Raw genomic sequence first — 12,524 nt, forward strand, 5'->3', positions numbered from 1 at the left:
CTGTGATTGCCTCAAAGGAGTTGGGCTTTCCTGAAGATATCGCTGTTTTGGATTACTGGCAACGTAAATAAAATCCATTATAAGGAAAAGATTATCTGGTATCATGACATACTTTATGCTCTCTCTGTTTTGTAGTTCTTGTTGAAAGTGTTGTTCACTTGTTCATTGATTATTTTCCTCTTATTAATTGCCCAGCCTCGTGTGTAAGCTCCACAAGGGCAGAGAGTGTTTCTCTGGCATCTGGTCCAGCAGCTAGCACGTGGTTGGCACTCAGTAAATATTTGATGTAAGATTCAAATGAGTGAACGTATAAAGAAGTTGGATCTGCACTGAATGTGACACGTGAAAGGAGGTGTAGGCTGTAGTAGTCATCTGGCAGAAGTAGACCTCAGAGGGAACTCTTATAGGTGTGTGATTGTTTCTAGATATCCAAGGGTTCACATGTGACAGACCCATGGGTCCTTGGAACTTGGCTTCAGGTGTGATCATTACCACAGTAGCATGGTTGGCTCTGTGTGATCTGTCCTAATACCTCTCTCATCTCATCTGCCAGTCTTCTTGTTCACTCTGCTCTCACCTCCAGGCCTTCAGATAGTCAAAACTTGAGTGACAGTCTTCTTTCTTAAATCCTCATGGTAAAATGAATGTTTTGAGATACTCAAGTTTGGTTTTGTGGGTAGACATGTCTGCATGCTGAAATTAGCATTGTTTCAGAAAACAGAGTAGACTGTAATTACTGTTGTACTTCTGCCTAGGAGGTGGTTTCAGTCCATGTGGTATAGAAAATTGATAAAGTTGATCAATAGAAGGTGTTCATGTTTTACCAAGTACCCCAAATGGTAGAGCAATTCAGCAACTGATCAACTACAAACATGACTTTGATAGATTTTAGATCATTTTTCATAAACAGTATTTTTAAAAGTTTTTAGAAATTATTTTTAATTATATATTGCAGTTGATTAAATTTTACTAGTTCCATTCCACAATATTTTGAACTCTAAAATAGATGCCACAGTGTGCAAATCATTTATATTTATGATCTATTTTGATTCTTACAACAATTACATGCCGTAGCTATTATTCACTCCTATTTTAAATATCAACAAAGTGAGGCCTGTAGAAGTTAAATAACACAATTAAGTTATTACACTTACTAAGAGGAAGGGTTAGATAGAAATCTGAAGAACAGAGTATATTGTAACCACTGTACCTACTGACCCTTCCACACTTCTTTCCATTGTGGCTTTTGTAGGGGAGCCTGTGTTAGACTGAATTTGTTTTATCTGTTACAACACCGGTACCATCAGGGTTAAGAACTATTTTATTGATTGTTTTATTTTTCCAGGCTACTAGCTCTGTTTATATGGTCATTTCTCACTAACCTACTTGTATGGATTTTTTCTATCTCTGAAAGCATAACTATTTATTAAGGAGTGTTCAATCTGTTTCTCAGTATCCCAGAATGTGCCTTGTTTTAAACTAGACATTTTGCAAATAGAATTAAGTTTTAGGTTTTAAGTATCCAGAAATGTTCTCCTTTTTTCCCCCTGAAATTGCATATAGGTGACATTTTTATTAAGGTTTTCTCCAGTTCTCTCGGTGCGTCATCTCTATCAAGGACGGTATAAAAATGATACCAGAAAGGATTGGGATGCCTTGGGCAGCCCAGGAAAAGCAGCACCTCCTAGTCCAGGTTCGGCTGGAAAGGCATGAAGTGGTTGTGCCCCTTATTAGTTGTGTAACCGTAGTCAGAGCTCTCTTTCTTTCTGAGTCACAGTCTGTAGAGCAAGAAAGTGGGACTACATCATCTTTCAGAGTCTCCTAGGGCTAGGAGCTTGGGCTTCTATGATTCCCAAAATCCAAAGTGGCATTCCGATACTGCCCAAGAAAATCATCATTTCCATCCCAAATTAGTGCAACATGCAAAGCGTGGAAAGTAGTTACGTGAGTAGGTAGGTAGGCAGGTGGATGGGTGGGAAGGTAGATTGATAGGGACTTTGAAGAGATTATTTAAAAATTCAGTTATTGATTTGACAAGTATTTATTGAGTTCCATCTACTTTGAGGCACTGTTCTATATACTTATAACAGCAGGAAACAAAGCCCTGCCTTCATGGAGCTTACATTTTAGTTGGGGGAAACAGACAGTAAGTAAATGCATGTATAGTAGGTCGGTTGGTGGTAAGTGTTTTGGAGAAGTATAAACTTGGGTAAGAAAAACAGGGAATGCAACAAGGAATGGGAGGGTGCGAATGGTGCTGTTTTATATGGGGTGATTTGGGAAGGCTTCCTATAGGAAGTAGCATTTGTTTAGAGATCTGAAGGCAGTTAGACAGCCAGCCATGCATTTGTCTTGGGGAGAATATAGCAACAGGAAACAGACAGCAGATGCCCTGCAATAGAGTTAGGGTCATGTTTTAATTTTAAGATGCACGTTAGACATCCAAGTAGAGATCTAAGTAGGTCCAGGATAGGCATCTGTCTGAAAGTCCCCAACAAGTAGGTGACACCGAAGACATGATACGAAATGAGAACACTAAAAAGTGAGTTAAAGAAGGGAAGAATCCAAGCCTGAGAACTTGATCACTATCATACTTAGAGGTTAGGAAGATAAGGAGAAAGCAACAGTTAAAACTCTGAAGAAGTCTACCGGTAGGAATAGAACCAAGAGAAAGTAGGGTCCTGGAGACTAAGTGAAGACAGTTTTCCAAGTGGAAATGATTAGCAGTTTCACAAGCTGAAGAAAAGGGGAGTGAAACGAAGTCTGAGAATATGCAATTGCTATGTTTTTCCCACTCAGTTTGGGACACTATTGCTTGAAGCTCTCATGGCATACCTGAATACATAATAAGCGTCAGGAGGTAGAACTTAAAAATAGAAGGGGAAGAAATTAACAGTGTAGAAGGTTGAATAGTTCTGCTTGAAAAAAACAAAAACAAAAACAGAAACAGACTCATAGACATAGAATATAAACTTGTGGTTGCCAAGGGGGTGGGGGGGGGGTGGGAAGGACAGACTGGGATTTCAAAATTTGTAGATACTGACAGGCATACGCAGAATAGATAAACAAGATTATACTGTATAGCACAGGGAAATATATACAAGATCTTGTGGTAGCTCACAGTGAAAAAAAATGTGACACTGAATATATGTATGTTCGTGTATAAATGAAAAATTGTGCTCTACATTGGAATTTGACACAACGTTGTAAAATGACTATAACTGAATAAAAAAATGTTAAAAAAAATAGTTCTGCTTATTAAGCCACACACATGCACCTTCCAGTGGATGCACATGAAGTCACCACATCTACCCATCTGTCACCTAGACTTTACACAAAACAAATCTAGAAGGCAAACTCTAGGACATGAAAGGAGCTGTCAGTCCTTTTTATCACTGTCTCTCTAGCACCTAAATGAGTGCTCAATAAATATTTGTTAATTAATAAGTGAATCAACTGAATGATGGAATAATGACTCTAAATTTTCAGCCCTAGAAATAGTTGATTCTTAGATATGTAATATGTTAAGGGGATACGAAGATAACCTTACAAAATACTAATTCAATGGCTACACAAACAGCAACCTATAAGGTTGTGTTTCACAGCATATCCATGAGTTAATCAGGCATCCTCATGATCATCCCATTTCCACCCCGTTATAAATAAGTATCAAGCTGCATGGAGTAAGGATTCATAGCGGATTTTCAGCGTGTGTTTCTGGTACCACCTTAGACATGACACAGTGGCAGTCAGTCCATAGTATTTGAATTAGATGTTGCTTTTCCATTCTTACTAATAGATAGTTATATACAAGCACTAGGGACTCCAACATTATATGCATGCTGATCAAATTAATGATACAGATTTACCCTTAGGATAGCAACTTACATCTGCAAAATGTTTAAAGGCATAGCTGTAGAGATGCTTGTGAAACATCTTGACCTCCAGCCATAATTATTCACTCTTCTGCATGAATATGCTAACTTCTTGGACGGCTCTGTTCCTGAATTCTAAGCATGTGGTGCCTCTAGGACATATGGCATCTTGTGGCTGAGCCAGCTCCAACTGCACTGAGTTATCTTAATAGCTGCCTGAAATTGCATAGCCTGGCTAAGAATACAGAGGTATGGATGTCTCTCTAGAATCAATAAGAAGTGGCCACTGGAGAGTTACGTTATTTGAGTGAGAAGAAAATATGCTAAAAAATTAAAATAAAATGAAGACCTTCGGGACACTTAAGGTTCTGACTTTGATTTTGAACTAGTTACACTGTGAATTGCATGCACATTTTATTGTGTAGAAAACTCTGTAGTGTAGTTGAATCATATGGTGACTTAAAGTAGAAGTAACATGGAAAGTTCCACTTTTACATTTCTCTTGTATCAACTTGATGCAATCAAAGTACTTAGGACTTCTGAAACCTCTCATTTGATCTAAATGAACAGGCTGGCCTTGAAATAAGGTACCTTATTGAAGAATTCTAGGAGATTGTGTCTCTGTGATTTGACATTGTGAAATTCCAGGGGCAATAGAAATTCAAGCTTAAAAAGGCTTATCATGAAATAGCCCTGATGGCTAGTAATTGTTTGGGCAACTAAGACAGCATCATTGGTAAACCATGTTGTTAAGATTGGTGAAGTGCAGATTTTCACAGTCCCTCCTTTCTGTAAGATTAATGAAGTTATGGTGGATTAAAGCTTCCAGGAATTGAATCTGCCCGTCTTGCCATCTAATCAAAACTTCAGCCTATTTTTCTGAGGTTTAGTCCTACTCAGTCTGTGAATGCATGAGTTTGATGTTACCTTTTTTCTCTGAATAATCTAGCTTTTTATTTTTTTCTCATAGGACTCATTTTTTCCATGACTTCTTATTGACACAAGTTTTTATTTTTTAGATCTCTATCTTTGTAAATTACCTATTTACATTTTGCCCATTTTTCAATTTTTTGCTTTTCTTGTCGCTTTGGAGGAGTTCTTTATATATCCTGTATTCTAGGTGAGAGTTCATTATTACTTATAAACAGTATGTCATTGTATGTTAATATTTTATACAGAGTCCTTTTTTAATTTTGAAGTGTTTGAACCCATCCAGTTTCCCCAGTAAGTTGCACTACTTTTGTTTTTCGTGTTTTTTCCCCCATCTTATACAAATCCTTCATACTGCTGAAATTAAATTCTTATACAGTACATTCATTTTCTTTCAGCTTACATATTTCTTCAGCACCAGAGACATTTTGGATTTGTTTTTTAATTTATTAATGAAGGGGGTTTTATTTTTATTATTTTTATTTGCACCAACTTTTATTGTGCTACACTAAGATGAAGTAGTCTGTATAATACCAATTCTTTAAAATTTATTGAAGTTTCCTATTTAATGTGATGTATGATAAATTTTAATAATTGTTCTCTGTGTTCTTGAAAGAATGTGTGTTCTTTAAGTTCATTATCTGTCACTAGATTTTAGATGAAGCATATTAATATTATTATTCAAAATATCTTTATTTTGTTTTGATTTTTTAGTGGCAGGCATATGTTAAAATACCGAACTCTAACTATTGATTTATTTATTTCTCCCTGTAATTCTATCAGTTGTTACCGTATATAAGGGTCAAGTTATATTACTATTTGCATTTTTAAGACTTGTGCCTTAAAATCTATTTTGTCTGGCATTAAAAGCACTATCCAGATTACTATTTGTCATACTTTTATCTTCAGTCTCTCCAGATAGAAATATAAATATGGATATGGATATAGATGGAAAGATACGTTTACTAGGGAAAAGCAATTGCTAGATTTTATATTTTTCCGTTTAAACCAATGTAATAGTATTTTGTATTTCATCAGCTAGTTTAACGTTTCTACATTGATTTAAATTTTTTTTTTTTTAGAATTTTTCTTGTCAACTTATTTTGTGTCTGTTTTTCATATTTATGCTCTGTTTTTCCTCCTTTTCTCCTTTCCGACCTTACACTGGAGAAACCAAATTTTCCTCTGCATTCAGAAGTCAGACATATTTATATGTTTTTATGAGTATCAGTGACTTGCTATATTGTATTCTACTAGTACATAAACTATTTTGTTTATCAGTTCACCTCTTAGCAGGCATCTGGGATGTTAGCAATTATGAGTAAGGATAGTCAGAACTTTGTGAATGATTATTTGTATACACATACGTTTTTATTCTGAAGTATTAATACATAAACACATTATATATTAATATATTAATTTCTTACAAACTATGGTGTAGGGACTGGCTGCCTGTTTTTGTAAATCGAGTTTTACTAGAACAGTCACCCCTGTTTGTTCACATGTTCTCTTTGGCCACCTTCAGACTACAATGTCATTGATAAATAGTTACAACAGAGACCACATAGCCTGTAAGCCTAAAATATATACTATTTGGCACTTTACAGAAAGCGTTTGCTGACCACTGTTGCTGCAGATACTCTGGATTGTGTTATATTCCTCCAGAGAGTGTTTTGGCTTTTGTTTTCACAAACAGTTAAGTTTCTTAGATTCAAATGGCAACTGTCTTATCTGCTTTGGAAGTGGCTTATTTCTTTTATCAGCTCACACTTCCTTTCTCTGGGTTGTTTGGAATGTGTCCCCATGTATGTATGGTACAGGTGCCAGCTAGAAACTTAGGCATCTCTGACTCTCTTCCTTTTAGGATTGTCCTTTCAGGTGTTGGTAGCTTTGACTTCACCATTTTCTTTCTTCATGAGTCTAAAAAGAGGACATGTGTTGCTTTAGCTACCCATCATCATGCCATGACCACAATCCAGTATCAAGTAGAAGCCACAAAGATGGTAAACTCAACCTTTGCCAATCCCTTCAATTCTCCTAAACAATTTACCTGCCTTTGTTCACTTTCCAGAACCACCAGGAAATTTTTTCTTTTTCTTTTTTTTTTTTTTTGCATTCTCTCCAGCATTTATGGTTGTTATCTACAGGAGGGTTGGTCTTCTGGGAACTTATTCTACCATTCTAGAAGGGGAATCTTTTTCATCTTATATCTCTCTTTCATACTAGGAAATTCTGGATCATGTTTCTTTCAAATATTTCAAATAGTCACTTCCCACTTTTTATTTTTTCCTCTGGGGTTTCATTAACAAGGTATTGACAGTTCTCCTTTCTCTAAATTTCTTCTTACTCCTTGATTTTCTTTAACACTCACAGATGTGTCCTATTGAGGGATCCTTTGTAACTTGCTCATTCATTTGTTGGCTATGCATAGACTGTGTTTTTTTCTCATGTCTATCACTCAACATCTGCCACTAGCAGTCTTGAAAAATGTAGAGAGAGGGAGGTGATAGCGGAGACATCAGATTTATTTAACTGTCAGTGGTCAAATCCTCTCTGCTAAGGGATAAAGTTTCTGAGATATAGATACACTAGATTTCTAGTATTTCTTCCTATTAAAAAGATTTATAATAATAGCTGAAATCCAATTATTATTGTTTTATGTAGTCAGTGTTAATTTAGATTTATCCTCATTTTCATCGGTCTTTTTGCCCACCAGTGCTTTTCAGCCCTTTCCTATAAGATCATATTTTTCTTGAAGTACAGCATTTAGAAGTTACTTTTGGGAAGATCTGTTGGTGATGAACAGTCAGTTTTTGTTTCCTTGAAAGATTCTTTATTTAACGTTCAGTCTTGAATAAAACTTCAGCTGAGTTCAGGAATCTAGATTGACAGTTTTTTTATTCCCCTTGCCACTCTGAATACATAATATATTCACTTTTTCATGTTTGTGCCAAGATGCTATCTTTGCTGTTTTCCTAATCTTAAAAGAAAACTTTAAACTTTCATGTTTTTTATGAGGTTTTCATAGATGTTCAGATGTCCATTAATTTTAAAGACGTTTTCTTCAATGGCTAGTTGGCTAAGATTTTTTTTTAATGAATGGATGTTGAATTATAACATGTGCTTTGTATCCAGAGATATAAAAATCATACATTTTGAAGTTACTGATTGCTTGACTACTTAATCAAATCTCTAATATTATAGTAACCTTGTATTCCAGGGAAAACCCAATGTGATCAAAATGTACACTATATTTTTTTCATGCATTGCTGGATCCAGTCTGTTAAAACTCGTGTAGCATATTTAAATCTAAGTTAATAAATGAAGTAGATTACTACTTTCATTTTCTTTTAAAACTCCTGTCTGGGTTGGGTGTCATAAAATGTAATATTCCCTCTTTCTTTTCTCTAGAGAATTTCTCTCTAGAGAAATCTTACATGGTTACAAAATAGTTCAGCTTTTTTCTTTCTTCTTGAGTTCCTCTTAGTACATTTATAGTAAATTTTTAAAAATGTTTTTCCATTTCATGTACATTGTAAAGTTTTTGGCATAAAGTTGTTCAAAATGTCTTCCTGTTTCTGTTCAAACTTTACATTATCTGTACTTAAGCCTTCATTTTTTAATTTCTAATAGTGTTTATTTTTGCCTTCTCTTTTTCTTGATTAATTTTCAGTTTTATTAGTATTTACAAAGGACTGATTTTCAGCTTTTTATTATTTCTTTTGAGTCTTTGTCTTCTATTTTTTAATAACTCTTTTTTTCTCTCTTACTTTGTTCTTCCCTTCTACCCTTAATAATACGAAGGTGTTTTGTGATAGAAAAGTTTGGTTTTGAAAATATTATCCCATACCGAATTAACATTTGCAGTCAACTGTTACAATACTGACATTGTATTTTGAAAGATGATTTATGGACAAACAAGGAGTTATATGTCCAAAATTTAAATGTTGCTTCCATGCATATGCACTTAAGATTTTTTATTTTACCATAAAAATCAGAAAAATCTTAATGGAACTATTTGCTACAAAGAAAAACATGGGTACAGGTTGTCTTTGAAGATAGATTTTATGATATCTACGCATGGACAGTCAATATTCCATTTAAATTATTCCATTTAAAATATACAGTACTTTCGTGTAACTTTTTAAAAGTCTACTTTTAAACATCTAAACATTGAGATAAACATCTAAATTCTTATATACTTTCAATGATTGTTTCTTATTATAGAGGTATAAAAAAGGAATGTTATTTTTATTAGTTACCTAGAAGATGCCAAGTTGTACATTTCTGTCCTTGTTTCCTGTACACAGCATTTTAGGTTTTAAAGTTCTTTTCTTAATTAACATATTAAGTCATTTCAGCAATTAAGTTGAAAGGAATATTCGACTCTGGACTGTATAACAGAGAGTGTTTATGTTGTTCTAAGGAGATACCCAACCCTCCTCCTCATTATCTTAAGAAAGAGCTTGATAGCACATAGTTCTAATATCACACATCTGAGATGTTCCGCTTCCTCAAGGGAAAAACAGTCCATGCCATTTCATCAATATTTGATTGCTTTACTTTTGACAGTTTGAAACCCTGAGTCTGAGTTATCTTTAAGAATGAGGCTAAAATTTACTTGCCATGAGATCCCTAGACCTGCAGAACACAAAGGGTAAAGAGATCTCCTGTATGAGAGATTTATTCTGCATGGCTGTGCTTATCTTGAAAAGCTGCCAAGTTTGCTTTTATGCTCTCAGTGCCTCAAGTGGGAATCAATTAGCGTACCTGCTGTTTTGAATAGCGGACAATGGTGGAAAGTCAGAATTTAGACCACCAACAGCGTTCAGCAAGCCAGTGTTATTTTTAAACTACAGTACAGAAGATTTGCTTTTTAGTTCAGCATTCATTGGTTAACTAATGAACTTGGCTAAAGTAATTCATGTTCTAACACAACTAAGCCTTATTGAATATAAATAAAGCAAAATTCTTCACTGGTGGAAAATTCAGCATTTTACCCCATGATTATAAAATATCCTTAAACAAAAAGATCTTGGTGGGAAAAACGACTTTGAGGAGCTAAAATTCTCAGGTTAGAGATCTGTTAATTAATAATTGTATCCACAAAAGTACAAGACAAGCAATTAACCTCTCTGTTTATTTGAAAGAGTTTTAAATATTGCAGAGAAGCGGTTTGATTTAGATGTTTTTTGAAATTAGTTCCTGGATGAATTTTGGTAAATGATATGTGCATATAAATTAAACTAAGTCATATTCTAAATATAATGAGATACATTTGTATAAAATATTTTGTTGCAGAAAAATTATCACAGTATATAAAATAATGTCAGTAAAACATATTACACCTTTGCCATAGACTATTGAATTTTTAAGAGCTTACAAATATTTTAGAAATCTAAATTTTTTAATAAAAAATAGGAAAATAGTATTTTGGGAGTTATAACAAATTCATTGTTAGAGTTATAACAGACTTGTTTGAGACCCTAGTTTAAATATATCTTTTCCAAAATATTTAATAGATTTGGATCATATGTTAATGTTAAATCTGCCATGATTTTTAGTCTGTTTTGAACACCACTGCCAAGTTAAACCTCCTAAAATAGTCCTTTTATCCTATCAACCTGTTGGTCAACTGCTGAGTGGCTTCTTTTTCCCTCCAAATATGGAGCCCCTCGTCTTTCCTGGCATTCAAGATCTGATTTTAGTCTTTAAGTCTTGGTCACTACTCCTTTCCATTATATGCCTCCCTGCTTTAAGCTGGTCCTCTCGCCCTTTCACAAATGTCTTTCACAATACTGCTCACTTGTTCTGTCTTTATTGACCTGTTGTCTTCCATCCTCTTTTCCAAATATCTGGGTAGGTAGGCACACGGTCATCTTCACTATCGACTACTCTAATCACCTTTAAATATGCCACATGGGTTTCATAACATGCTTGTATCTAAAAACCTTCAACCATCTTATAGAAATAGAAAGTCCTTAAGAAAGTGCCTCTTTATCTATGTCTCTGGGTGTCCACAACTGTAGAGTTCTCTTCTTTCAGTGTTACTATGTCTCTGCTGTTTTAGCCCAGTTTTTTTTTTCCTTTTACTTCCTCAACTTTTCCATAGAAAAAGTTAGTTGTGTCCTTCAGATCTAGTATGCATTCATAGTGAGATAGAACAATTTACAGAAATATACCCATCGAGTCACTGTATTATGTCTGGGGCCAAGGCTATATGATGAGGTAATGAAATACTAACCATGGCATGTTGGCATAAAGCAGAGCGTAAGTGAGGACAGACTTTAAGACAGGAGGCACTGAATTCATACCATAAACACATTAATTCTTCCAGTCTGGTTCATGTAATGGTATAAATAATGATTTTTAGCTTCCGTGGTAGCTACTTAATCTTACGTAATGGCATTTGTTTCATTTAAATAAATTGTGAAATATTTAAATTTGTCAGTTTTCTGTTTTTAGGCATCAGTTTTCTTATCACTATAAATAAACCATATACTATTTCAATTATAAGTTTAATATTAAAAGTACCTAAAGTTTATTTTTCTTCATATAATTTCTGATGTTCTATTAAAAGTAGCTTTCTCAAAAATTACTGGTTTAACCTCAAAAATGTGATACTTTCCCCTTATTAGTTATTATGCCCTTGTTTTCAGCATGTTATTTGCACAGGGTTGTGGTGCAAGGTAGACGGTGAGAAAGAATGCAGAACCAAACTCGATCCACCAATGGATGGAACTGATTGTGACGCTGGTAAGGTAAGTCATTTGTATTCCGTGAAGTTAATAAGAATATTAAAGGAAATTTAAGAAACTTTGAATTTTCTCCAACCACTGTAACTGGTGGGACATTTTCTTCTGCCAGTTACATATGTATCTGTCCTAATACTAATGGAATACTCAGTATATATAAAAATGTCAGCATTTCATCTATTTTTAATTTTAACACATATTTTTTCAAATCCATGGTTGTTAATATCAGTGAAGTAATCTTTATTGTTGATTATGAGAATATGGAGTCAGATATATGTATAACTTTAAGAAAAATGAAATATTTTTACTATTAACATTAAACATAAGTAAAATAATCACAACTAAATCATAAATATTAAAGCTTCTTGGAGGTGATGAATCCTTTCAAGTACAAGATATTGTCTTGAAAGAGCCACTGAGTATAATTTTTCCTTGTCATTTCAAGCATCAGAAATAGAATGTTCTAATTGATATTTTGGGGATTAGTAAACATTTGGCTGTCTAAGTTGTTTACTGTGTTTTATAAGGCTATAGAAATGTATTAGGATCAAAATAATTACTGTTGAAAATTAATTTTCTTTTGAAGAATATGAAGGAGGTAGAGCCCATATAAACTACAGCTATGGTTAATTTAATCACAGATACCAGTTTAATTGTTTACATAATTTTTAAATTTTTATTCTATGAAGGAAAAGTGGGACAGTTATCACTTTACTCATTGGATGTAAGATAAGAAAACTTGTCTCTGAAGATCTTGAGTGTTTGTTATGTTTGAAAAGTATCAGCAACATAAAGATGAATTGGGGTGAATTACTTAGCAAAAAAAATTTAATTGTGTAGAGGACTAGTTTAAAAACACATCCATTTGAAAAGTGGACAGAATGGAAATCTAGCAATTCCGCCTCTAGAATTGTGTCCTAAGTAAATATTTACATATGTGCACAAAGATAAACACACACACACA

The 12,524-nt window shown here is 34.0% G+C and overlaps 1 protein-coding gene across 3 annotated transcripts in view; it reads left to right on the plus strand.

The window, feature by feature from the left end:
- The window catches only part of ADAMTS19 (ADAM metallopeptidase with thrombospondin type 1 motif 19), a 241,151-nt gene that overhangs the window by 122,888 nt on the left and 105,739 nt on the right, over window positions 1-12,524 (plus strand). For all 3 annotated transcript variants that reach the window (XR_004318692.1, XR_004318691.1, XM_032476644.1), the window contains exon 11: window positions 11,465-11,566. Coding sequence is in view for 1 of the 3 variants with exons in the window: in XM_032476644.1 (XP_032332535.1) it covers window positions 11,465-11,566 (102 nt within the window). In the remaining 2 variants the exon portion in view is untranslated. The remainder of the gene's footprint in view (window positions 1-11,464; window positions 11,567-12,524) is intronic.

Source organism: Camelus ferus, chromosome 3 (assembly GCF_009834535.1).
Source record: "Camelus ferus isolate YT-003-E chromosome 3, BCGSAC_Cfer_1.0, whole genome shotgun sequence".
Taxonomy (NCBI): domain Eukaryota; kingdom Metazoa; phylum Chordata; class Mammalia; order Artiodactyla; family Camelidae; genus Camelus; species Camelus ferus.